The sequence below is a fragment of the Staurois parvus genome, unplaced genomic scaffold, assembly GCF_062004578.1.
Source record: "Staurois parvus isolate SC_StPar_1 unplaced genomic scaffold, SC_StPar_1.0 ptg000147l, whole genome shotgun sequence".
Classification (NCBI taxonomy): Eukaryota; Metazoa; Chordata; class Amphibia; order Anura; family Ranidae; genus Staurois; species Staurois parvus.
The window spans coordinates 23889299-23916979 of NW_028317943.1; the positions used below are offsets into that span (position 1 = coordinate 23889299).

At 39.5% G+C, this 27681-nt stretch overlaps 1 protein-coding gene across 1 annotated transcript in view; it reads right to left on the reverse strand.

The window, feature by feature from the left end:
- Positions 1–1701: 1701 nt before the first annotated feature.
- The window catches only part of HAL (histidine ammonia-lyase), a 48426-nt gene continuing 22446 nt past the window's right edge, over positions 1702–27681 (reverse strand). The window contains exons 5-20 of the mRNA XM_089674206.1: positions 25861–25933; positions 25702–25768; positions 20443–20480; positions 20221–20346; positions 18371–18510; positions 16874–16921; positions 13662–13809; positions 13038–13133; positions 12187–12245; positions 11071–11151; positions 8802–8867; positions 8534–8699; positions 7165–7299; positions 5101–5209; positions 4938–5007; positions 1702–2129 (exon numbers count right to left, since the gene is read on the reverse strand). Of these exons, the coding sequence (XP_089530332.1) occupies positions 1905–2129; positions 4938–5007; positions 5101–5209; positions 7165–7299; positions 8534–8699; positions 8802–8867; positions 11071–11151; positions 12187–12245; positions 13038–13133; positions 13662–13809; positions 16874–16921; positions 18371–18510; positions 20221–20346; positions 20443–20480; positions 25702–25768; positions 25861–25933 (1647 nt within the window). The 3' untranslated portion in view covers positions 1702–1904. The remainder of the gene's footprint in view (positions 2130–4937; positions 5008–5100; positions 5210–7164; positions 7300–8533; positions 8700–8801; positions 8868–11070; positions 11152–12186; positions 12246–13037; positions 13134–13661; positions 13810–16873; positions 16922–18370; positions 18511–20220; positions 20347–20442; positions 20481–25701; positions 25769–25860; positions 25934–27681) is intronic.

Consider the following 27681-nt stretch of genomic DNA (forward strand, 5'->3'; position numbering starts at 1 on the left):
AGCTCAGCAGAGGCTGGGACCTCAATAAATGCAGTTGGGGTTTCAGCTGGATTGCCTGGAAGGGCAGCAGCTCTTTAGGCTGGAAACTTATCCTCCTGGACAGGAATGTTTCGGCTCCAGGTCTCAGTCTATTTATCCACTCCACATCCACTTACTAGGCAATCTCTCACAAGGATTGGCTGGGACCACAAACATTCAGGATGCCAATTTAAATCTCCCAGCCCACTACATTAAAGAACTCTCCAGAAGGTAGGGGAAGCAGTTAAATCTGCAACCAATAAGACACATAATAGCCCAAAACAATCACAAACTGTTAAACTGATTACAGGAGAACTACAGAAACTAGTTTCCTAACCTAACTAGCAACCTATCTCTGAGGACGCTACAGAAGTGAGGATCATCTGTAGGTGAATCCACTACTTAGGCTGACAGCACACACCTATTGTGAAAGTCAGCCAGCCGTTTGAAAATTTCTACTTATCAGTGTCTACTGAACTAGTGTAGAACAGGTGTAGCTGCTGGGCAGCTATGGAAGGGGAAATGTGTGGCCACTATGATTGGTAAGCAAGATGATTGGTCCCATTTCTGTATGTTTATAACTCTTGGTACCCTTTATAGTTTTTTTTACATAATATTAGACATGCCCTCTGTACTGCAAATTTTGTATGTACGGTTATGCCTTGTGATCCAGCTCATCTTTTTATACGTTGTACAACTGGTTTGTATGTTATAAAACCTCAAATACCAATGAAATATAGAATATTCTGCTAATTTTTAATTTAGTTATAGAATATTCTTCTAACAATCAAAAATTAGCACGAAAGATCCATGTATAAAAAAGGTCCTTATTTAGGAAAGAGAAGACACTAGGTTTCCTCTTGTAAAGCAAATTTGTTATTTTACCTAGGATGGGCAAGCTATGGTTTCAATTTGAAGGGAACTTTAGTGGTTTTTTGTTTTTTACCATTTTATTTTTTGTTTTTATAAAATTATATGTTGTACCACGTTTGCATAAATCACAAAATAACCGTTTTGACAGGATCCCTCAATGCTTCAGCATTTGTAGGGTGTACACTGGGTTGCAAAGGGCGATCCGTCATATATTCCTAAGCATAGAAATAAAATTTTTCCAAAATGTATTTACCTCTAAATAGTGTTTTTAGAAATATTTGAAGTTGTTTATGCATTATTTGTTGCCTTGAAAATAAGTGCATTGATGTGAAGCTCAGTACCTATACACACGCACCAAGGTGCAGCATGTACTTGTAACCAGGGGTGGACTGACAACTCATGGGGCCCCCAGGCAATAGGAAATCATGGGGCCTGTGTCCTTGCCTGCACTCAAACCACACCCAAAAATGCCAATGAAAGGTACCAGGGGCATCTCATGGGTTCCCCTACTGACCCTGGGCCCTCGGGCAGTGCCTGAGTGTCTAAATGGTCAGTCCGCCCCTGCTTGTAACATTGAAATATTGCTGCACCCACAAATACTATTGAATCCACAAGAAAATACTGATTTTCAGTATCAATATTCCATCTGGGTTTTAGGTAATATAATAGTATTGCACAGTGTAATGCATAATATTATGTATATCTCCACTTTTCTGAATGAAGGCATTTGATATGAGATTATGCAATTAAATGTGAATAGGGCAGCAGCAAAAAACATTTGTCATGGTTATCCAAATCCTGAATCACTCATTTGCTTTGTCATTGATATTACCATGTTTTAATATAAATTTTCTACATGCTTACAACAAAAGGATTACATTACAGCACACATCATCTACAGCTAAATTACAATATATGGGGGGGTGGCATGTATTTTACAGATATTTTACCAACACAAGCCTGTAGAGTTTAATAAGTTTTTGCAGTAATGAGACATCTACAATTGGAAACAGCTATGGACTTAAACGCAAATCATTTAGTGAGGACTGCAATTCATGATTATTGTGGTCCGGGTGATCAATATTGTCCGGTTGATCAATATGGTCCTGGTGCTCATGCAGAGAGCAGTTACTTAGAGACCTTGAATCCACTGAAAAAGCAGTAGGAGACACTGGTCTGGATTCAGGGATATGTTCCATCCTATATTTTTCAATGTATGGTTCTGCCACATGCCAAATCTACACAACAAGAGCGGACAAAAAAAACATTTATTAGCAAATATAAAATGGAAAAGAAATCTGTGACAAAATTTAAAGGTGGAAGTTGTTCTGCAAATTCCAAGCATGTCTTGCAAGGGTAAAAGCAGTGCAATCAGAGCATTGCATAACATTTCAAAATGGAAGGAAAGATTGAGGGACACCTATTAGAAAAAGTATGTAAGCATAGGACACGCCTCCTGCCACGTCCCCTTAAAGGAGTACTATACAAAATAAAATGAAATTAGTGCTTTTTTTATTTTTTGTTACTACTACTACTATTCTTTTATACTGGCTTTTGAAATTCACAAGTGCAACTAGTTAGAAATTGGATTAAAAGGTTTAGCACTGTGAAACACATCTTGAAGGATAAGTAGTGCATTTTATATACGACTACATAGATCAGACCAAAATGAGGAACATGTGAGGAGGACAGAGGGACTTTGTTCCAAATCAGGGACAGTCCCACAAAATAAAGGACAGTTGAGAGCTATGCATTGCACTGCTCCTTCACAACGTACACTCAATGAACTGCCACAATAATTGTCTTAGAAGATGGGCACATACTCCGAGGGGGAGATTTACTAAAGCTGGTTCTCTCAGAATCTTGTACACCTGTGCATGGTAGCCAATTAGCTTCTAACCTCAACTTGTTCAATGAAGCCTTAGCAATAAAACTGGTAACCTGATTTGTTTCCATGCAGAAGTGCACGAAATTCTGATTGAACCAGCTTTGGTAAATAAACCCCTGTGTGTTTAGCAAATAGTGCTGCCTTTTTTTTTTTTTTTTTTTTTTTTTTTACAGGAACAAAAGCCTATCATACAAAAAATATCAACCCCGTTGGCCCCCCACAACCTATTGTCTCCTCTAAGTCCACAGAGGACAAGGAGGTGTCCACAGATGTCAAAGTGGTCTTGAAGTTAGCAATTGTGGCCATCAGTTCCAGTGATCAGTATCGTGAAGTAAAGTTGAACAATTTAGCACCGAGTCAGATGATGTTTTCTTAAAGAGCCTCATTCACAAAGATATCATGGGTCAGTAAGGAAAGATAAGCAAATTCTGAAGGCGGTTTAGTGGTTCTGGCAGTTTTTGGTTACATACATATGTACAAGATCAGATCAGAGACCTTTGGTTCTGTTTTGGTTGCTAGCTTAGTTTTCCTCTGAAGAAAATGTGTACATTAAATTAATCATTCACTCCGATTGTCAAAACTGTCTTGCTCTTCAACTTTTAAGTATCATCTCACATGTAAAATACACATACTCAGTAACAATTAACCACACAGGCTTACCAAGGGAAATAAAAAGGCAGTAATCCCATTTCAGTCTTTGCAGATGACACCAAGCTGTGCAGTGGAATAATGTCCTTACAGGATGTCTTCAACTTACAAGCTGACCTCAATGCTCTGTTTAATTGGGCAATTATGTGGCAAATGAGGTTTAATGTTGATAAATGTAAGGTTATGCACTTGGGGGCTGAGAATATGTATGCATCATACATACTAGGGGGTACAACTGGTGGAGAAGGATCTGGGAGTTCTGGTAGATCACAAGCTTAATAATGGCATGCAATGCCAAGCTGCAGTTTCTAAAGCGAGCAAAATCCTCTCTTGTATTAAAAGAGGTATAGACTCCAGAGAGAGATATTTTACACCTGTACAAATCATTAGTAATGCCTCATCTGGAATATGCAGTTCAGTTTTGGGCACCAATTCACAAAAAGAACATTGGGGAACTGGAGAAAGTACAGAGAAGGCAACCAAACTGATAAGAGGCATAGAGGAGATCAGCTCTGAGGAAAGATTAGAGGAACTGAATTTATTCTCTCTTAAGAAGAGGAGATTAAGGGGGGATATGATCAACATGTATAAATACATCAGTGGTTCATATAGTGAACTTGGTGTAGAGCTATTCACCCTGAGGTTATCACAGAGGACAAGGGGGCACTCTTTACATCTGGAGGAAAATAAATTTAATCTCCAAACATGGAAAGGTTTCTTCACAGTGAGAGCTGTGAAAACGTGGAATAGACTCCCTCAAGAGTTGGTTCTGGCAAGCTCAGTGGATTGCTTCAAAGGATTCTTTCTTGGATACACAGACTATAACTGGATACTAACAGGGAATATCAGATTGGCTCTCGGGGATTAGGAAGGAATTTTTTTCCCAGTAGGAGCAAATTGGATGATGCTTTGCTGGGTTTTTTTTTCCTTCCTCTGGATCAACTGTGGGTATACAATTATAACTTTTTTTTTCTATGGTTGAACTGGATAGACTTTTGTCTTTTTTCAGCCAGACTAACTATGTAACTACGTAAGAGTTCTTTCACATGGGTGGCCTGGGGGGCATTATAAACAGGTGGCTCAGACATAATTTGGCTGCCCAAACAAATTCTAACATTACACCTTGATAGGGCAGTACATATTGCGGTTATAATACTTAGCTTCACAACTGCTGCATTTTTAACTCTGGCTGCAGAGTTTGACCGCCCGTTTAGTACTGCCTATCAAACTTGTAGACGGAGATCAGTGGGGCCGCGTTACAAGAGCCAAAACGATAGTCTTGCAGTTGTAGCACAGTCCCCCAATGTAAAACTGAGGATTCAGTAATTGGAAAAAAAAAACAAAAAAAAACACACAGGTGTCAGGAGTGGGTTAGTGAGAAAGAATGTTAGATATGAGAATTAGGCAAAGGTAAGTGTACCTGTATTTAGAGGGATGCTGCGACTCACCCTGAAATATATGGTTTACAAAAAATAGATAAATGACAACAAAAAATTAAAAAAACACTCACTTTCTGATCAACAAGCAATCTATGAACAGCTTCAATGTCTGGAGCCATGAAACGGTCCTTCATCCAAGGCCTAGCAAAAGGCAAGCATGGAACATTTATTGATCATTAACCACTACAAAAAGTAGGCCTTCAAAACACACACTGAGATACTGTTTGCTTTTACCTGACCACAGAGCGGACAAGGTCATAGACTTTCTCCAATGGAGTTGTGGTTCGAAGAGGGCGTAGAAATTCAATACCCTGGCAGGCTGCAAGTAGCTCAATGGCCAACACTAAATAGGAAATATCATTTAGTGTCACATACAAACAAATGGATCGACACTTAGACGCTGGATAGCAAATATACCGTAACAACTATTTGGAAATGCTGTGTGTTGATCTGCTTTTTATGTATTATTTAGAGTCCACTTGCCAGTTGTAGATTGTTTGATTTTATTATGCCACACAAATAGTTACTTTAATAATTATTCATTATTAGCTAGGGCTGTGAAAAATTAACTGCAGATAATTCAGATCGACATGGATGCCCTGGTTATACTTTAAAGGCTCCAACCACCTATCTACAAACATTGAACCAAATCTCCCTTTCTCTGACCCAAGGGACATACATGTTTCTAGCTTCCTTGGTTGCCAAGCTGCAATCTAATAGTCCTTCCTGCAGCGCTTGGCATTTCTAGAAACATGCCCATGCCAAGGATCGACCCCCCTGAAGTAGGGTCCACCTGGATTATCCATGACCCCCTCAATCCCCCATTCTGTAGGAGGCCAGCTTATCTATACCACTTCCTTTACCCACTTTGAACTTTTCCCCCAAAGCTCCCCTCGCAGGGGGTCTGCCATAATTGTTCTGAAAAATGCTTCACTACCTAGAATTTATTTCATTTTAAATATAGTGGCAGGTCAAGGATTCATAATGGTCACCATCTTTTAATCGGATTCCCTAGTTACTATGCAAAGGTACTATAGTACTTATTGGGTTGGCGGCTTATAGTTCTTATACAGACTGCATATATACGCATTACATTGGAAAATGTCACTTGAACTTCTTGCAGGGCCTTTTCACATGAAGAAGCCAATCAGATCTGCCTGTCAATTCTTCAGGCAGACCTCAGGGGACCCTCAATTCACCCTAAGAACTAACAGGTGTAAACAGACTCCCAGACCAGATTGGTTTGAAGGTAGGCAGGTGTAAACAGACAGCGAAGAGGTTCCATCCCCCTCCATCTAGGCAAATTGGATTGGAGGGCAATCGGGTGTAATAGGATGGCAGAGGTTCTGTTTATGTCCGTTCTGCATAAACTGAGTGGACATGGACCTGCCATCCACCCACTCAGCAGGGGATCAGAGGACTCATCAGAGCAGAGTGAACAGATCCCCTGGTGATCATGATGGAGTCCGCCCCATGTGAAAAAGGGGCCCAAGCATGTATAAGTATAAATTGTTGGAAGTACTTGTGACAACAAAGGAATTAACAAAAAAAACAAAAAACGACGAGAAACAAAATATGCATACTTGCAATCTAAATATACATGAATAAATGGTACCTTTTATGTTTATTAACTACAGAGTTTGTTCCAAACTTAAATATCCTGGTAAATGACCTGCCTTAATCTAAGAAAAAACATATCTGTTGTAAAACATACACAATAGCTCTCGCAGTCTCAGAAAAAAGAAAGGTCCTTATGGGCTACTGGAGCTGTGGATATCAGTGGATCATGGGTGCAATGTTAGGCTCCTGCAGAGAAGTCCTACAGCTCTCTGCTCATACCACTGTACGAGCTGTCGCTTAGCTGCAGGAAGTGTCAATGGACTACAAGGGCGCTTATCAGAATTTCTGTGGTGGAAGATGAGACATGTAGTTTTTTCATTCACAGATCACAGTGAATGAATGAAGCAGCTGTGCGGGTGAAGCTCCGCACAGCCACGTTGATTTGCGCTAGGATCTGCGAGGGAGAGAAACCCCTGCCCACTCGCATTGGGTGGAGTGGGGGGGCATGGGGAAAGACTCAGGGGGTGCGGGGGCCTGGTGTATAGCAAAAGGTTACATATTACACCCTAAATACAGGTGTAACATGTTGCTAAAGGTTAACCTATCCTTTAAATTAGAACTGGGCTTTACCAAGTGAATTCTCCTTTTCGCTTCCTATTTTTCTTTAAACTTCTCATTTCCCTACCCAATCCTAACAAGATGGACATAATGAAGAAATAAACTGGTAACGTTTCCCACCTTGTTCTACATGTTCAATGACTCGAAGTGCTTTTCTTGCTGCCCAGCCTCCCATGGATACATGATCTTCAGTAGCAGCACTAGTTGAAAGGGAGTCCACAGATGATGGATGGCACAAAGATTTGTTTTCAGAAACTGAAGGAAAAAAAAAAACAAAAAAGCATAGTTTAATGGTTGTCACTCCAGTATTGGATAGAGTAGCAAAGTGTGTCCTATCATATCACTAAGTAAAAAACATACCCACAGCCACCATATTCTAATTGGGCTCCTAACCAGGGATGTATTGACCATAATGGCAGTTGTGGGCCAGAGCAACAGGTTAGAGGGCCCAAGCTTCAAAACTAACAGATTGTGATAACTTCCACCTAATTTGTTTCCTTCATCTAGCTACCTCTTATATTTAGTAAGAGATTTATAGAGCGGAGGGGGTACAAGGGTCAGTGAATAGTCAGTAGACTTTTTATAGTTCAGGAAACTTATCTTTTTTGGTTTGGTGGTCTGTGCAGCTGAAAGTAGTTCTGCATGTGAAGCAGACTTAATGATGCCTGCAATTACACATTCTGGCATTAGTTTTTATTTGAAATAATCACCACAACATGGGTGGAGTTTGTGCAAAAAGGTGTCATCATTCAGTCGTGGCTAGGATAGCATGTCATCTAAATGCAACCAAGTCTACATTTGTGGTCTCATAATGTTATGGTTTATCCTTGCTATACAGAAGCAGAAACTAAAGCCCAATTTTTTTTTTTAAGGTTTTTAAGTAGGAAAGTTTTAGGTTTCAGGTTTTAATTATGATCTGTGCCATTGTGGAGTCCCTTCATTATCTATTCAATATGACACGTGTTGAATAGACAGCAAGTGTGAAGAAATCTCCCAAACAGGCATACCAACCTAAACATTTTGATAGAAGTTGTAACCTTACCTCACACTGTCCAATACATTGAAGGGGTTATAAGCTGGCCCTACACTAGTGGAATTCTATACTATACTAGTTAAAAGTGTTCATTTTTGGAATATTTCTTTAAATGTCTAATAGTTAGTGGGGTCAGATCAATGTTTATCTTTAGCTATAGTGATGAGAAAATTCTAAAGGAGCGTGATGAACAATTTTCTAACTGTGAATGTGGTTTTCTCAAGGGAAAAATCAAAATTATTATAATAAAATCTATTTATTGCATATGGGATTCCATTTAAACAGCAGGTCTGAATGAAAATTTAAGGGATTCTGAATGAAGTTGACTGAGTGATGCCAAGAAAGAATCTTCTGGCAAATGATCTTTCTACAAGTATTCCAAAGAAAATCTAACCATGTATGGCCAGCTTTAGATTCCATGGGAAATATTAGGCTTGTATTACACTGAATACTCACCAAGTGCAGCTGCTGTGCAGTGTGCAATCATGAAACCAGAGTTTAGTCCACCCTCTGTTACCAAAAATGCTGGCAGTTCACTGAGGGAAGGATTACAAAGCCTTTCAATTCTTCTCTCACTGATAGCGGCAAGTTCATGGACCCCAATAGCAAGATAATCCAAGGCCTGTAAAGCATAGCAAAATGAGGCAGATCTTGACATTCTATTCCTGTAAAGATACTTTAGGTCTTTAGTTGGTTTTATGGAACCAAAGAAATATAGGTTTACCTTAGCTGGGTATTCACCATGGAAATTTCCACCTGAAATGGTTTCTCCTCTTGCTGCAAAAACCATCTGAGAAAGGGTCAAGGAACTTTCTTTTTTCTCTGCTTCTACCCCTTAAAATAGTTAGGCTAAACCCAGACATAATAATACCGAATTTTGTTTTATATTTTGGCTGCTAAGTTTCCATGCCTAAACTGGCTAGTGTATTAAAAGAGAAGCTACAGTCTCCTAATGAAAAATTTAATAAAAACCTCCCCATGCAGCTTAAAAAAAATACTTATTAAAATTTGGATATTATTAATATAGTCCATCAAGTGCTTATTTGCCTAATCTGCAGTTTCCTTGCCCTGATGAGATGTAGCCGGGGGCCGTCTTAGGTAAAGACATCTGAAGCTGGTGCCAGTGATTTCCAGGATTTAGTGAAGCTGGTTTACCAAACATGAACCTCTCAAACCCGCGCATGTGCACCAGTGACATTCACTGTGCACAGTGTTGTCCATAGGTTACTATAGTAATGGTGGTGGAAATTCCCACTCTGTTATAGCAACCTGATTACAACAAAGCAGGGGTGGACTGACAACTCATGGGGCCCCCGGGCAATAGGGGATCATGGGGCCCCTGTGTCCTTGCCCAAACTCAAAAAAGCCTATGAAAAAGGTACCAGGGGCATCTCATGGGGCCCCCTAATGACCCCGGGCAGTGCCCGAGTTTCCAAATGGTCAGTCCTCCCCTGCAACAAAGGACTCAAAAGCAGCAGAGGCATATGCAGTGCCTAATCACCTGGCATCACGTCATTTCCGGTTCTGAAATAAAGCAGTGCCAGAAGTGAAGGATGCTCGGTTACTCCTTGGATTGATATCCCAGGAGTCAACAGAAGACCAGAGATTATGTATCTCGCCGTGGCAACAATTAGCTGGAAGTGGCAGGAAAAAAGAAAAAAATTCCAAACATAAAGACAGAGGTATTAGCTAGCAGTAGGACCATAGGTGTTTGGTAGGGTGAAGCTCCGCTTTAAAGAACAATTGAAAAGGAATAATGGGGAGTACAAAAAAAATCTGTAACCTTGAAAAAAATATCTTTTGGAATGCTGGAACGGTTCTGTGTTTCTGGTGTTGAATTGCATATAAAATAAGGGAATGGCCAAATCTAGAAAATTATTCCTTCAACATCAAGTGCATGACCTGCAAAATGATCACTTGGAGTATTATGGGTTTCATTCATGGTAGTAACTCATAAGAATTGCCTCAGTCTGTGTTGACTCCAAGCAGACATTCAGAGTTTTTTTTTCTTTCACTGCCTCACACTTCAAAAAGGAAGAATTTGTTTTTCAAGCGCTTTCATAAATTATGTCCTTAATGCTATAATGCTATGCATAGTTGTTGGAGCCTGAAGGAGGATTGCTGCTTGACTGTAGTTTCCAGGATAGACACGAGATCAGATTATACATAAACAAGTTATCATTGTGTAACATCACAACATTTTCTGCTCATAAAAAGTTAGTTTTGATAAAGCGCCCTTGATTTTTGTGTAATGTGTATTAAATAAACATCTGTAGTATAGTAAATTATGATAGCATTGGTCTGTATACATGTCCCAGGGCAGTACTGAAGCCACTGTATCAGCATAACAGCCACGCAACTAATGTTTTCAGAAGAAGAGGTCAGCAGTGGCAGCCTTCATGTGTTTCTTAGCATGGGCCAACTTCAAATGAAAGTAAAAATCTGCTGGGAAATAAAGCAGGTGTGACACTTTTATCTTCGTTTTTAATCGGTGTTCAGCAGGTGAAATGACCATGTATGCATTGTGGTTAATTTATAATGCATCTCAGGGAACCAACCTGTTTTTTATGGTCTTTACTGTGTCCTGCTGAACACTGTAGCCAATTAAATGCATCTGTTATATATAAATTATATAAAATATAACATACAGTTTTCTAAAACTGGTGAAAACACAGAGGTGTGATCAACTGTAGCAAAACATGGAGCCAGTCCAATGTCTAGGTCACCAGACATGAACACTCATCATTCAGTGAATGTCATTCAATCTTCTATTGCTGTACTAGGTACTAGTACTGTACATGTGGCTGGGTCATCACTATTTATTCCTGTTTTATCCATGTCAAATATTCAGATATTCTTGGATTATGTCAAGTCATGAATCATGCTATATAAAGCTGTAGTCTCGTGCAAGTGCACTGGTTAGGTTGAACAGAAAAAAAAAAAGAAATGCTACTGGGAAGTTATAATATACTTCAGATTATGTCAAATGATACAGGGTTGTCAGTCGCGCTGTTAATTTCAGTTGCAATGATGCTCTTCACAAAATCAATGGTATCGTTCACCACACCATGTACCTAGGGACACACATATTAAATCAGGCAGTCAACATTAACAGCATCATTCATATAGGAAATACACATTACATCCCATTAACAAAGCGTTAACCATTTTTAGCTGTCTCTGTCCAATTGGAGACAGAGTTCTCTTCACTTCATAGGCATATCAGGAAATTAGAGGAAATCTCGCCAAAGTGACAGAAAGGCTTTCTTAGCCAGTTGTCACCGCAACAATTGTTTTATTAGGAGATTTCTCCTCTACTCCTGTTTCAGTGACAACTCAAAATGTTGGATGTTCCATCACTTTCAGTCCTAGTGACAAAGGTTTCTAGGACAAAGAGTGTGAATCTTCCCAGGGGGACACAGATTTAAAAAAAAGACCCAACAGGGTTAATAATACTTTAGAACTAATTTGTAGTCTATTTAAAGTGTCACTAAACCTACAACAGTAAAATCAGCCTGTATATGCAGTAAAGCATGCTTGTTATACTCACTGTGGAGCCTAAGGAGTTAATCCTCTGCATTGGGTAAAAAGGATCCTCCCCTTCTTCCAGTGCTCCACTCTTATTTCCTGATAAGACATATCGTGTGGAGACACTCTGCACATGCTCAATTTGGTGTGTATTAGTAGAGAGGTTTTTTTTGGGGGGGGGGGAGAGTGTTTGTGATCAGCACCGGGCCAATCAGCACTTCCCAGATAGAGGCCAGGGGTTCTGCATCCTCCTAGAGAAACTTCCTCCTACAAGCTTTAGCCAGTGCTCTGCTCAACACTGATATAAGTCACAAGACTGCTCTAACTGCCAATTAGAAAAGGTATTTAGCAGTTTATATTTACTAAAATAATTGCATTTTCATGTTCTCTGTACTATTGGAGATATAGTGAATGCAGGGTCCTGGGGTTAGTAGACACAAGTCTACAAGTTAATGCACTCCCAGCTCATTAACAGAGGTGGTAAACGTGGGTTTTTTCATTGCAAGATGAAGAGCTTTTTCTTTGTTACAAATACACCAACTAGATTCTAGAAACTAACTTTTGCACATTAGAATGCCTACCTGTGGGCAGCAGCGCAGTGTGTATGCATCTTGGACTCTGTCACAAAACCTGTGACTCTCTGTGAGGAAAAAAAAGCAAAGATTTACAACTTAAATAATTTTAAGTCTCAGTATTGAAATTATGATCTACATTTCCAGAAAAGGTAGAATTACGACATACCAAAATTACTTCTATTCGTTTCTTACCAATTCATTCTGGTAATGAATTGTCCTGGATAATCACTATTTTATGAATAAATTAATCAGCCAGCTTCAGATGGATACAAAAAAACAAAACAAAACAAAAAAAAAAAAACTTTGAAATTATCTGATGTTTAGAATATTCATATATGGACTATTTTTCAGAAAATTCAACAAATCAACACCTGTTATCGCAATGATCAGAAGTGAAAAGAATATATAGTATAATTCACTTTAAGTTTATAGGTTGTTGCTTTTAAATATTTTTGTCAACTTCATCATTAGCAGTGTAATTTCTCAAAAGCAACTAGCATCTGCACAAAACGGTCTTCCAACAAATTGGAGAAAAACATTTGGAATTGTCTCAGGGGCGGACTGACCATTTGGAAACTCGGGCCCTACCCGAGGGTCCGGGGTCAGTAGGGGGCCCCATGAGATGCCCCTGGTACCTTTTTCATAGTCTTTTTGAGTTTGGGCAAGGACACAGGGGCCCCATCATCCCCTATTGCCCGGGGCCCCATGAGTTGTCAGTCCGCCTCTGAATTGTCTATACATTCCAGATCACTTTTGAATACTAGAAAACTGAATTTAACTGGTTAACACAACACAATTTCTCTTTATAAAAAGATTTATATGGCAAATATTGCATAAAGAGGAACATAGGAAATTACCTGCAATCTCTGATGGATGGTGATCAGAATCTAGGAGTGATCTAAATCGAAAGGCCACCTCCACTTGTCCAGGATGAGGTCGTAGAGCATGAATATCTGAAAGTGAAATCATAGTGTTCAAGTTGATCAAGCTTCACAATTTTCATAATTACTAAATCAGTTTAATATTTTAGATGGAAAAAAAACAAAAAAAAAAATACTTTCTTACGATGAAAAATAAACTCCCAAGTTCCAAACCACTGGGCATATGGCCTCTGGCTTTTACTACTCAGTCTATTGTTTTCAATCAGTAATGACATTACAGAAAATATTAAAGACCTAATACGATTAACATTTATATATAAAAAAATACAGTACTCTAAGGTTGTTTAAACTTTACTTTAGCATTTTTTCTAGTATGGATGGGTTTCCTTTATTCTAGTATTTTCACCTTTTTATACATCTATGCAATATATTGGTGTGTACTGGTGTATTTGTTTATAACCTGCCGAGTAGCTAAAAAAGGGCAATCAATACAAGGGTATCAAAAGAAGTATATTATTATCCATCACCAGATTGTTGAATTCAAACTGCATTATAGCAACTTGAGCGGAGATATAGCAGTTTAGCCACACAAATATTTACCAGTATCAAAAGCTTTTGTAGTTCCTTTTAAGACCTCTAGTGTTAGAGCAGCAACAATGTCAGCTTGCTTGGCAATTGCACTGGCTCTCTCCACGGCCTCACAGCCCAAAGATGTGATCATCTGTGTCCCATTAATAAGAGCTAAACCCTGCAAGCATTGGGTAAAACAGCAAATAAAACTGGCCAATTAATACATTCATTGATTGGTATTGGTTATTTTACAAGAATTGTATAACAAACAGTACATCAAGAGTTTGAAATGAACTAGTCTCCTCATTAAAATCCTAAAACTATATCCAACTAGGTCATCTAAATATGGATACACAGACAGTAATATCAAAATATAACTCAAGAACAAGCCATGACTACACTACATCTTATTGTAACAGAAATTATCAACTTCATTCGTCAACTCCCCCAAAGGATCTTTTTAAGGTTTCTCAAAGGAAACCCGACTCACAAGAGACATGTGAATGCCTGCCATTGCAGATTATTCCCTGAAAATGCTGGTTCTTATGTGTTATGCTGAAACTCTGGCTTGAATGCCTGAGTTATTGACCCAAGAAAAATACATTTGTTCGGACTTCACTTACTTTACCAACAAGAAACTAGCACTTTTAAAAAGAGGCCAGCAATTTTAGCCTAGATCATCTTTTCATGACAAGTTTCTTTTATTCTCAGGCTCACTGGATCAGCAATTTTCAGGCTTACCTATATAGGTCAGCTACTTAGGCAGCTGAAATTCTATATTCTTAAACCAACTGCCAATCCAAACTCAAACCCTAAAGCATAAGTTCATCTTTGGTACATGTTACATGTTCCACCCGTTTTTTAGGGTAACATGTTTCCATAGCTGCAGCCCACCAGCCACTTCCCCTCCCTCTGACAGATGGTACGGGGAAACTTCTCTCCGTACTATCGGTCAGATTTGAAAACAGTGTGGCCATGTGAGGCTCCGCCCACATGGCTGCATCATTCATTTACAGTCTTCCATGAATGAATGAACTGCAAGTCCTGGCAGTCTTAGCGGCTGTCAGCTTGTAGTTTTCAGTGAACTATAATGGTGCTGTGAAGCGCCGTGATAGTTCATTGGAGCTTCCGGTCAGAATATCTGCTTGGTCGTACATCTCGTATGGCAAGTAAATATTCTGACAGATCTGCTGGAGACCTACATGGCATCAGCAATCTACTGATGCTGTCCTGCAAAAAAAATGTACATTATTTTTGTCCAAAAGGAACGTATCCTCTAAACTTTTTTCTGCCTTTGAGTTTTTTGAGGAGGAGCAGGTGTTCAACTATATCACTCTTTGACCTCCAAGACTATTCCTGATATCTACTCCTACATAGCCCAGTGCACCTTCAGAGTCATCTACAACTCTTCTCCTATCCTCTTCTGCTTTCTATTGGGGTTCCCCAAGGCTTTGTCCTAGGATCTCTTACTTCTATTCTTTATCTTCACCTTCTCCCTGGGTCATTTAATAACCTCCCATGACTTTCTATACATCTCTACACTGGTAACATCCAAATTTTACTTTCCAAGTCTCACCCCCTTTAGTCTCCTCATGAACCACTAATTTACTATCAGTATGGATGTCACACCACTTTCGCAAACTCAGTTTTTCAAAACGGAGCTTATTCTCCCTGCCCACCAGCAGGGTCTCCTGCCCCTGACTTTTTAATCTATAAACATTAGAAAAAGATAATGAATAGCACAGCTATCAGTCCCTTCTATTTATGCCAGGGTACTAGGTGTAAACTCTGGACTCTGATCTCATCTTCAGGAACCACATCCAATGATTGTCAAAATCTTATCACAATAACCACCCTAACATTTCTGAAATGTACCCCCTATTAACATATGACACCACAGGGCTACAAATTCACCTAGTTATCTCTCACCTAAACTATTGCAACTTTTTTTTGTTGGACTGCCTTTATGCAAGCCCCCCTCCTCCTACAATCTATCATGAATGCTACTCTAGCCTCATCTACCTTACCAACCGGTCAGTGGCCGCTACCCCTTCTACCAATCCCTCCACAGGCTTCTGGCTAGTCTAACATATAAAACTCAAAATTCTAACAACATACAAAGCCATATACAACATTGCCTCCAGCTATATCACCAACCCCATCTCAAAATACCACCCAAACTGACTAAGACCTCCTGCTCTCTATCTACCTTTTCACATCCTCCCATGCACACCTCTAGGACTTCTCTAGAGCCTCTACCTTCCTCTGCAACTCCCTAACCCAACCTGTCTGGCCATCTCCTACACCTTAGGTCATCCTGTATTGAGTTGTATCATAACTCTACTGCCTCTCTACTGCACAAATTGTTTGCACTATATAAATCCTCTATAGTAACATAACAATATATACACATTATAAGTACACACCTATACACAATGAAACCAGCTGAATGGTCTAGAGTAGTGGAGCTTGTTTTTGGTCTTTGAGACTAAAGGGCCATTTCACACTAGAATCACTTACAGTGCAAGGTAAACGCTCTTCTGCTCCTATGGTGTCAAACAAGCGAGCCAAAATCTCCTGCTCCTTTGCCTATAAGCCACATCCTTAAGTTTTTCAGCTGATAAGAGGGAACTGCCATAAGAGCAGGAAAATGTTACTATGGTGTGACAAGGCCAATACAAGGTGCATTTTTAGACGGACTCACAGGTAAAATAATTAACATACTCTCATAGGGGATACTATTTAATGCAGCTCTATGCATACCTGCTAGGGAAATATGCATTGTTAGGGGGTCCTTAAAAAGTCAAATGGACCATCACATACATGCAGTTCTCGTCTTCTCTCTGGGTGTAATGTTGCTTCACTGCGTGAAGCAAAACAAGATCTAGGAATCTAATAAACTAGATCACTGTAAGTGAATGTAGTAGGCTTGACAAGCTCAGCATATTATGAGCAGGGGCGAACTGACCATTTGGGAACTCGGGCGCTGCCCTAGGGCCCGGGGTCAGAAGGGGGCCCTATGAGATGCCCCTGGTACCTTTTTCATAGGCTTTTTTGGGTGTGGTTTGAGTGTGGACAAGGACACAAGGGCCCCATGGTTCCCTATTGCCCGGGGGCCCCATGAGTTGTCAGTCCGCCCCTGATTATGAGTAAATTATATTAGTCCCATGTGTCTACAATTAGCATTAAAAACATCTGGAGAAAAACTATTAAATATGAATTATACAAGTGTAAACAATTACCTCTTTAGGTTTCAGCGATACTGGTCTTAGTCCATGTGCTTCAAGAACCTGCATTTAAAGATGCATTACAACAGCATATTACAACCTATTTTGTTCATACAAAGGCTCACTAAAACAAAAAAATATATACATACACAACATGTATTATTCATACAGTATTTAAGCATGTAAACGTTCCTATATTATAATAAGATTAGAGATATTTTACAATGAGCCCCAATAAGCTGTGTGGCTAAAAGGTATTGTGTTAAAGTGAATTTAGTGCCTTTAACCCCTTCACGCCGACCATACACAAATGTGTGGCCCAACTGGACTGGATTTTTTTCCTTGGGGTCACATATTTGCGTACCTGTCTTTGTGCTGCACGGCACGCTCCCAGCACAGAGACTGGGGTCTCACTGAAAGAACTGGGTCCTGTCCTAACGATTGGGACCCAGAACTCCCGATTCTGGGTCACCAGATCGCTGCAATAGCCTCTGATTGGCAAAGCATTTACGTATATATTTTATGATTTTTAACAAAACATTTTCTTGACTCAAAAACTGAATGGTTATATCCTTTTGTACACATTGCTGCCCTTGCATCATGTGAATATTAAAGTAAAAATGCCTGCTAGAAGACACTGTGGCATCAGCATGCAGTTTGGTTTATATTCACAGCTACTTTTCAACCGAACAGTAGATAAGACTAAACAAGAGATAAGAGGTCAGGGAGATTGTTTAATTTCTACAGCTATAAAGATTATTCTAACAAAAACAAAAAAGAGGCTGTGTTGATAGGCTTTGGGTTGGTGGATGGCATTAGTTCGATACCATTTTGAGGTGCTATTGAGATCATTCAGAATTCAATGACAGGTTCTCCTTCTGACCTAAATTTGACCTGCTCCAAACAGGTTATGAATTCCCATTCATTAGTATGGGAATGCAAACTTTATTTGTGTGATAAGGTCCTAAGAATAAAGCGTTTCAGAGTTTATATATTTTGAGGCTCGGGGCTGCTGCTTCTTACTCGATTAAAAAGGGATTTTTTTAAAGTATTTTAAAATAGTCAAATATCTCTAACCAGAACCTAACACTAACTCAAAGCTAAAGATAACCCTAACTTTTTCCTAACTGTAACCCCGACTCAAGGTCAGTCCTAGAACTAGCACACCTAAAAATTAATCATGCAAGACAGTGAACAAAATTACTTTCACTGCATGAAGACTCAGCTAATTAGCTCCTACATGTCCTCTGGTAACCAGAAATGACAAGTGGCAGCCTGGCCACTGGAACATTTTAAGCCCCCAAAGTGTGATGATGAACAGTATTTGGGGAGAAAGGTATGGTTTTAAAAATAGACTTTGGGTAGTAAACAGATTTTCATGGTTTCTGAAATTTAAAAACAGTTCATTTTCTATACTATAATAGTAAAATACAATAATATCCAGAAGCCTCATGGAATTGATAACGGAAGAATCAAGATGCAAATATATCAGGAGGAGTTGAGAAGTCTTACATATTTAGCATCAGCCCAGCCACTCTTTGGTGACCACATCTTGCCTTCTCCTATTAAGCCCAAAGCAAGATGTGAAAGGGGGGCAAGGTCTCCACTAGCTCCAACGGTTCCCTTCTCTGGAATGTAGGGCAAGCAACAAGCTGAAAAACAACAAATGGAAGCATTTAGCCAACAATGCATCTACTGAAATTTGTTAACTTATGGATCATGGCTAAAATATTTAATTACATATCTTGAAGGGGACAGGTACCACACCATACACATTACCACCAAAATTCTCAATTGCTTTTACCTTGATGTGCATTTTAGCATAAACCTTTAAACCTACAGTCATATACTCAAAGCTCCATCATTTATACCAATGTCAAATCTTGCTTTCTTCCTTAGACTATTTCAGTGATATGAATGACTACCTGTAAACTAGATTGTAGAATTACAGACACTATGAATTTGAATATATATGATCAGGGGCAGACAGAATCTGGAGCCATCTGGAGGAATGTAGGTCTTGAGACCCACTGACAACTTTTTCAACATGACACAACTACAGTGTTCATCCAACAACAGTCTTTGATTCTGATGCCACAAGAAAAAAGAAATTATACTTTGCACAGTTTGACATAAACGTGCAAATATATAGTGTAATTATCTATTGATTTTTACATTATTGTGCTCAGTGAATAAAATCTCTGATCTACTGGGGATAGACAAAAAAAATGGAAACACTATATGATTTGCAGGTGTGAAAATTGACAACATGTTTCGTGTTGAAAGCAGAAGTGATGTAACATTCATTTGCTTCCGCTGTGTGATCAGACACCTAGCTAACAGGTGGAAAGCCTCACTTTCATCATTTACTGCATGCACTGCTAGTAATACGGAGTCATGTCAGAGCTTACTGAGCTTCAAAGAGGGCAAATTGTTGGTGCCGCTTAGCTGGTGCCTCTGTAACTGAAGTTGCCAATTTATTTGCAGAGTCGCAAGGTACATTATCAAAAGGTTATGCGGGCATATACAGTTTCTGGAAAATCATCATATGATAAGCATAAGCGCAGTCAACTGACCGAAAGACAAAGAAGGACATTGCGCAGGATTGTGACCAGGAATAAGAAAACAAATGCTGCAAAAGTGACTGCTGAACTCAATCTCAGTCCCATCAGTCTCATCACACAGCGGAAGCAAAAGAATGTTACATCACTTCCGCTTTCAGTGCAAAACATGTCGTCACTTTTACTAGTAAAGGTGGTGATCAGCAACTTATAGCAGGACTGCGATGGGCATTCTGACACTGGGGGGGTAACTGACTTGGTGTCACTGACATCCCCAGTGACACCAATACAGTAATCAGTGCTAAAAAAGAAAAAACCTAATGGCACTGGTCAGGAAGGGGTTAACATGTGGGGTGATCAAAGGGTTAACTGTGTGCAGTTTTGCATACTCGGCTGTGTTTGTGCTTCACTGTAAGCACACTGCTTTGTATGGCTGACTCATTTTTAGGATACATGACCAGGGCTCTCATGGTCATCCTTATTTCACCACTTAGTGAATCACTTTCCTCTATTAAATATATTAATGTCTGGTGTTCCAATAATTTAGATGAATGCACTTGTGCAGTGAGTTGCCAGGTTGTATAGTGTAAGAATGGCAGTCCTGGAACCTGCACCTTGAAATCAAGTCAGCAACGGTAGCTCTCATATTTCTTTCCAGACAGGGACCTCTAAATCTGAACCCAAGAACATCTACCTGTTCATTCCATACACTTTGTGTCCTTTACCTTATTTAAAATTAGTGAGATGTTGTGTTTTAAAAATAAAATACAGTTAAGGATATTCCAGAGGTTTCAGACTTACCATTAAAAGCTTCTATAACTTGCTGTAGTGTTTCAAGTGAAATGCCACTATACCCTTTGGCCAAGACATTGATCCTTAAAGCCAAAAGCATGCGGGTACGATCTGGACTTAGAGGCTTGCCGACACCTGTCATAAGCAAAACAATTTCCCTTTCAAGTATGGAAAAACAACACACACACACACACACACACACATCATTTTAATAGACAGAAGAATCATTACCTGCAGAATGGGATCGCACAAGATTGACTTGGAGATCCCTAAGCCAAAGAAAAAAAGAAAAAATGCATGTATACCATGGTCTGCAGTTGTTGAAACTGTTCTGGCTGTTACAGAAAACATTTAGGATATATATACAAAACACACTGATCTAAAGAGAGGACAATTAAAAGAACACCAATACATGAATAGTTATTTTAGTCACTCATTAAATATTTTTAAAATGTCTTTTAGTCAGATAAATATTGAAAAAATGTTTTTCACTAATAATGTCAGCGATTAGCGACTTATTGCGGGACTGCAGGGGCATTCTGACACTGGGGGGAATTGACTTGGTGTCACTGAAATCCCCAGTGACACTAATACAGTGATCAGTGCTAACAAAAAGCACTGACACTGTGCTAATGGCACTGGGCAGGAAGGGGTTAACATGTGGAGATCAAAGGGTTAACTGTGTGCTGTTTCACAGTGTGCTATAAGTGCTTTCCACTGTATTTCCAATGTGAGTACTATGCAGAGTCATACAAAGAAGTGTGCAGGAGCTGACAGGGGAGAGATCTTTGTTGTTTATACATAGGTCTCTCCCCCATCGGAGATACACGGCAATCACTGGGTGATGGTGAGAAAACACCGGCCAGGACTCGGCGATTGACAGCTGAGGCTGCGAATAACGGCGCAGGTAGGGTGCATGCGTGCCCCCCCTACACGGAACTGCAAAATCACATTTATACACATACGTGATTTTGCGCATCCATGCCGCCCTGTGGCAGTATTTCTGCTATAGGGCAGCACGGAGGCGGTTAAAGTAAAACTACAATGCTTTTGGCCAATTTTGTTTTTTATTTTATTTTCACGTTTATAAACCAATCTGGCGGATAGTTTTTCATTTGCATTATATAAGTAAAAATCTTAAATTCTGAGTATCCCCAAACTTTCACTATGCATCCCACCACCTTCCCATACTGCAAGGATTAGATGTTTGTTTAGTCTAGAGAGATAGGTATAAAGTTGAAATACTTGTTCCCACAGGTTGTGTGATCAGTCCCCCTGAAGCCTCTACTCTTCCTTGTCCAACCGGTCACAGGTCTCCAACATCATCCTGTACAATACAGGATCAGCGATCCTGTAGTGTATGCAAGGTCACCAAGGGACTGCTTACATTCTGGGAGCAACTGAGAGTGGAGAAGCCTGAGTGAGAAATACTGTAAGTAGTTGTTTTATTCCTATCCTCCTGACTAAATGAGTATTTAAACTTTGCAGTGTTGGGGTCAGGCACCAGAAGTTGAAATTTTAGAGATACCTGCAGCTTAAATGTTCTCCTATAAAAAACATAGAAAAAGTGACAGCAGAACAAAAAAAAAAGGAAGAAGATCAAGTGGTACATCAAGTCTGCCCCTTTTTATTATGAAAATGCTTTGCTGAAATTGAGATAGACTTTGTCCACAGCATCACCCTGGTCCAAAACATTGGTGATATAGTCAAAGGATTCAAGCAGATTAGCCTGACATGGTCTGTCTTCAGTAAAGGCCTGCTGCTTTGGGTCCAGCAAATTTTGGGTTTTTAAAGACTATTTAAACCCAACATTTCATATTCCCGATATGTGCCTGTTGTACCGTGTGCTTGTATGGATAAGTTTCCTGTTCTCTTTGCATTGCTTCATATGTGTGAAATCCCTGTTCCTATCAAACCCTCTGTTTTCCTATTAAAAACTGACCACACTTGGCATGAGTTTACAGTGTGGTCAGTTCTCTGGCTGTACTGGGAATCCAGCCTGCTTTTTTCCAATGATTAGACTTGCCCTGACATGCCTGCACAGCTTTTTACTGGGAAGATAAGTGTACTGCTGTTTCTCCTCCCCTAGCTCTTATGCAACTGAGAACAGAGGGAAGGATGAAAAAGGCAGTTTATTTATTTTTATATTTCTATACACAAATGTTTTGCCTTTCATTTCAGTTTTAAACTGAATGGGTTGTTTTGCAAGCAGAGGGTTTACATATACTTTAAGTGATTAATGATCCTTCTTTTTATGAGGGATTCCATTAAAGTGATACAAAACCTAAAAACGTTTTATTTAACTTGATGCAATCAATGTGGTGAAGAGGAAGTGAGGGGCGGGGCTAAGTCTGGCTGTGTGCGTCTATGAAGCATGGCTCCGTAGACACACAGGTCGGGAGAGAGCACGCACCATGTCTCCCCTAGCAAATGGCTTGCTATGGGGACACACAAAGAACAGAGAGCCAGGATCGCTGGCAGGGGACCCGCGAAGAGGATAATTGAGGCTGCTCTGTGCAAAACCACTGCACTGAGCAGGTAAGTAGAACATGTTTGTTATAATATATTAGAGATCCTCCTGCGCTTGTATGGACCACCCTCCCTTTTCCCTAGTTAGCAGCCGCTGACACTCCAACTGATAACCAAATACAGTGCTCAAAGTGAATAAATATTGTAATAGTGTAGCGCTAAATAACTAAATCAAACTAACTTAATTATACACGTGATAGATAAATATCATAAATCTAGTGACACAATACTTAGTGTCTAAAATGATCTAAGTGCTCATACCATAAATAATTTGACTCATAAGTAATAAAAAACTTCATAAGACATGGTAATAATAAAAAATATTCAAAAAATAGTGTTAGTGCCACTCAAAAATAAATAAATGGTGGGTGATCGTGCCAAATCACTTATATTAAATAAATTGTCCAATATCCAAAAAAACATAAAAATATTTTTAAAAAATAAAAAACATAGAAAAATATTTTCCAAGTGATGCTTAGATGCACATGCAGTGTGTTGATAAAGTGTCACTCGTGCACAAATCCACTCTGCTACTTTGGCTGCAATGCCTCCTCACCTCCTTTCAACGACCCCTAGGGGCCAACAAGCCTCTAGGATCACCCTGGATCCTCAACACTCCCGGATGATGTCTCTCGGGATATCCTCCTATATGTCTCCTCCACTCCTCCACGCCTTATGGAGTCCTCTACCACGACTCACTGTGGACACTCACTCTCACAATAGTGAGTTCAAAGAAAGAGAGAATCCTCCATAGTGTAGTATTTTAGCAAATTCAGCATTTATTTATGTGAGAAGAATAAGAGATAACTCACATTTCCCGTACAGCATATCCTTCTCCCCTGCATGGGTAAACTGCACTCATGTGGTCTCTTAGAAAATGGCGTCCGTACCGGAAGTGCGTCACTCCGGACTCCGGAAACAGCGTCTCTGCGTGCCTACGCGTTACGTCACGTACCTCGTGACCCAGATGAAGTCACGAGGTACGTGACGTAACGCGTAGGCACGCAGAGACGCTGTTTCCGGAGTCCGGAGTGACGCACTTCCGGTACGGACGCCATTTTCTAAGAGACCACATGAGTGCAGTTTACCCATGCAGGGGAGAAGGATATGCTGTACGGGAAATGTGAGTTATCTCTTATTCTTCTCACATAAATAAATGCTGAATTTGCTAAAATACTACACTATGGAGGATTCTCTCTTTCTTTGAACTCACTATTGTGAGAGTGAGTGTCCACAGTGAGTCGTGGTAGAGGACTCCATAAGGCGTGGAGGAGTGGAGGAGACATATAGGAGGATATCCCGAGAGACATCATCCGGGAGTGTTGAGGATCCAGGGTGATCCTAGAGGCTTGTTGGCCCCTAGGGGTCGTTGAAAGGAGGTGAGGAGGCATTGCAGCCAAAGTAGCAGAGTGGATTTGTGCACGAGTGACACTTTATCAACACACTGCATGTGCATCTAAGCATCACTTGGAAAATATTTTTCTATGTTTTTTATTTTTTAAAAATATTTTTATGTTTTTTTGGATATTGGACAATTTATTTAATATAAGTGATTTGGCACGATCACCCACCATTTATTTATTTTTGAGTGGCACTAACACTATTTTTTGAATATTTTTTATTATTACCATGTCTTATGAAGTTTTTTATTACTTATGAGTCAAATTATTTATGGTATGAGCACTTAGATCATTTTAGACACTAAGTATTGTGTCACTAGATTTATGATATTTATCTATCACGTGTATAATTAAGTTAGTTTGATTTAGTTATTTAGCGCTACACTATTAGAACATGTTTGTTATTTTAATAAAAAAAATAAATCTGCCTTTAGTAACACTAACATGGCTACAACAGATGTTAAACTCACTGGCCTGTAATTGCCAGATCCTACCATGCCACACTTCCTGTGGGTAGGTACAATATTAGTTGTCCGCCAGTCATGGGGAACTTCTCATAAAATGCAGATTTTATATAACAAATGCCAAAAATTATTTATACACTTGAAAGCAAAAAAAAATAAATTCTAGTTTCTAGAAGCCAATAGGTTATGTTCCCAGTGCCTTTTATCACAGTTGCTTTCATACAGCTGATACTATATGGTGCCAGAATTATCAACATGGTTATTTTTTAGGGTTTTAGAATGAAAAATGCTTCCTAGTACATATTCTTTGGTTCATATATTCAGTAGTGCAACCAGTTATAATACTACTAGCGCTGTGATATAACCTTGTTAAAGTGGTGTTTGCTTATAATATTGGACTCCCTAAATCACAGTGGTGTTTTAAGAAAACCTATTCTTTATGTGTATTTTTTGTATTATTTTAAAGTCCAACATAAGCATCTCCTTCCACCACACCAGTTAAGACACTTATGGAAGAAGACACTTATTTTGGACTTTTCAAGTGGTGTTAGCTTATAACATTGGACTCCCGAACAAGATTTAATTTACAGCGGTAATTTAAGACTATTTTTTGTTTATTATTTTTTGTATTATTTTATGGTTATATCACAGCACTACTAGTGACTATTATAAATGGTTGCATGACTGAATATATGTATGGGTTAAATAGTAGTGGCAGCAGTGAAGTAGTACACATTCTGATGTTATACTTATTTTACAACACTTTTTGGTCCAGTAGCGCACAGTAGGGGTTTTTAGAAATTCTTTGCTGGAGGAAGTCCTCATTTCCAAATCCATTGCTTTCTACAGGAATTTATTACAGTGCAGCATTTTGGCAAAAATCATGCATAGTATTGGAGCATTACAATGTGTGGTCCCTTTCAAGCCACTGTTATCCATTTGCTATACAGTGTGAATGAGCCCCATAATCTATATATATAAAAAAAAAAAAGGGAACCACAAAAGGACACTTTTTTGCTTGATCACTGAATAGTAACAGGACAAACCGATTATAAAAGCATGTACACATAGAAAGACTGTGCATGTTTGGTACTTACTTGAGCTGACTTACAGGGATTACTGTGCGAGCAAACTTTCCAAATCCAGTAGTGATTCCATATACAACTACAATAAATTGAACACAGATTAGGTAAGCAGGGATACATTCCAATATACACATCAACTGCCCCCATTCATCCTTTGTAATAATGGTTTACCTTTCTGCTCTTGCACAATGCTTTCTATGAGAAGCCTTGACTGTTTCACCCTTTGCTCAGCCTCAGGGGTAAGCTTGTAAAGAACACAAACATGTTTAATCAGAACATAGGATAACATAGGATATATGGAAGGAAGAACTCATCTTTGTGCTTTTTTTTACAGTGATTTACATGTGAGACAGTTTTCCTGTAAACCATAACAGTGAACTTCTATTTTTTTTACACCCTTTTGATCTACTAAATATACCACTCAAAAGAGTTTGAGGCTCTGTGTATATCAGGGCGTTTTGTATCAGAATAATCATGACTCTGCCCACGTTTCAAAAATGCTGTGCAAAAATAAATTGCGCAAGGCATGTTCAGGTACCATGTGTTTTCAATGGCAAATAAAACATGCTGCAGTTCTGTCTTTATAAATCACACTGCAATGACAGCAAAGCTTGTTGACCAAAAAGAATCTCCTGCTCCTTTTTGGGCGAGAAGCTTTGCATAATGTTGTTTGTTGCAATTTATCGCACGGCAGAACCACACCTTGTTTTAGGTGCCATTAAATATACAAAATGGTACCTGATCACCTGTGGTGTGATTGGTCATTTTTGCACAGCATTTTGGGATCATGGGTGATTCTGCCTGTGATACAAAATGCCCAGATGTTAATGGGGCCCTAGAGATGAATAGTTCAGCAAAAAACAGCTGGGAAGGACCAACACCACTCATTTCACAAAATAATCTGACTGTTGTCAGGCTTAGGAGTGCCAAGTTCATTTTCTGGCAGCTCAGAAAAATATTTTTCTGTACTTGCAGGGTCTTTAAATAAATATAGAATGTGAAAGTCCGCATCTAATCCAGATATGTACTGCTTTTTCTTTCCTTTGCCATGACATACATTGTAGGGTACATGTGTACTCCTCCTGCACTATGGCCACATAGTTCTGCTTGCAGTCATCAGTAGCCCTGTGCAGTACAACATTGTTAATTTGGGGCAGCACAGTGGCTTAATAGCTAGCACTTCTGCCTAGCAGTCCCAGGGTCACTGGTTTGAATCCCAACCATGGCACCACCTGCTAGAGCCTGCATGTTCTCCCTGTGCTTGCATGGGTTTCCTCCGGGAATTCCGGTTTCCTCCCACACTCCAAAGACATGCTGGTAGGTTAATTGGCTGCTGTCTAAATTAGCCCTAGTATGTATATGTATGAATGTGAGTTAGGGACCTTAGCTTGTACATTGTGATGTGAACGTAAAATATATGTATGTAAAGCGCTGCGTATTTGACAGTGCTATACAAGTACCTATAATAAATAAAATTTACAAAAATAAAATGTATTCCTAAAAAATGCTAGCTGCCTGGCTGTGGGTAACCTGAAAGGGCTTTGAAAACGTGCACAAGCACGAAATGCGTTAGAGAGGAGCCAACCCAGTGACGTCGCGCCGCACAGGCCACGAGGAAGGCCAGCAGCCATCTTTATTATTGTTTCCATTGCCAGATGTGAGTGCATTACTTTTTGTATATGAAATTTACCTATTTAAATAAAAAATACTGCACTATTAGGCACTTTCTCTCTGGCTTGTTCATTTTGGAGCCATTCAAGGTGGATTCCCGGTTACTCCTTTTGCCCAATATTGGTCCATTTACACTGGATGGGATATATCCTAGAACCTGGAGATTAGCAGTCGGATGATCACCTGATGTGCTGACAGTACCAGATGATCCCCTCAGTTGCTTTCAGGATACAGATGACCAGGAGTGGTGTAATTTACTCAAATGTGCATATTATTGCGTTTCTGGTTAGTGCAATATATACTTGTTTTTTCCATCCACCG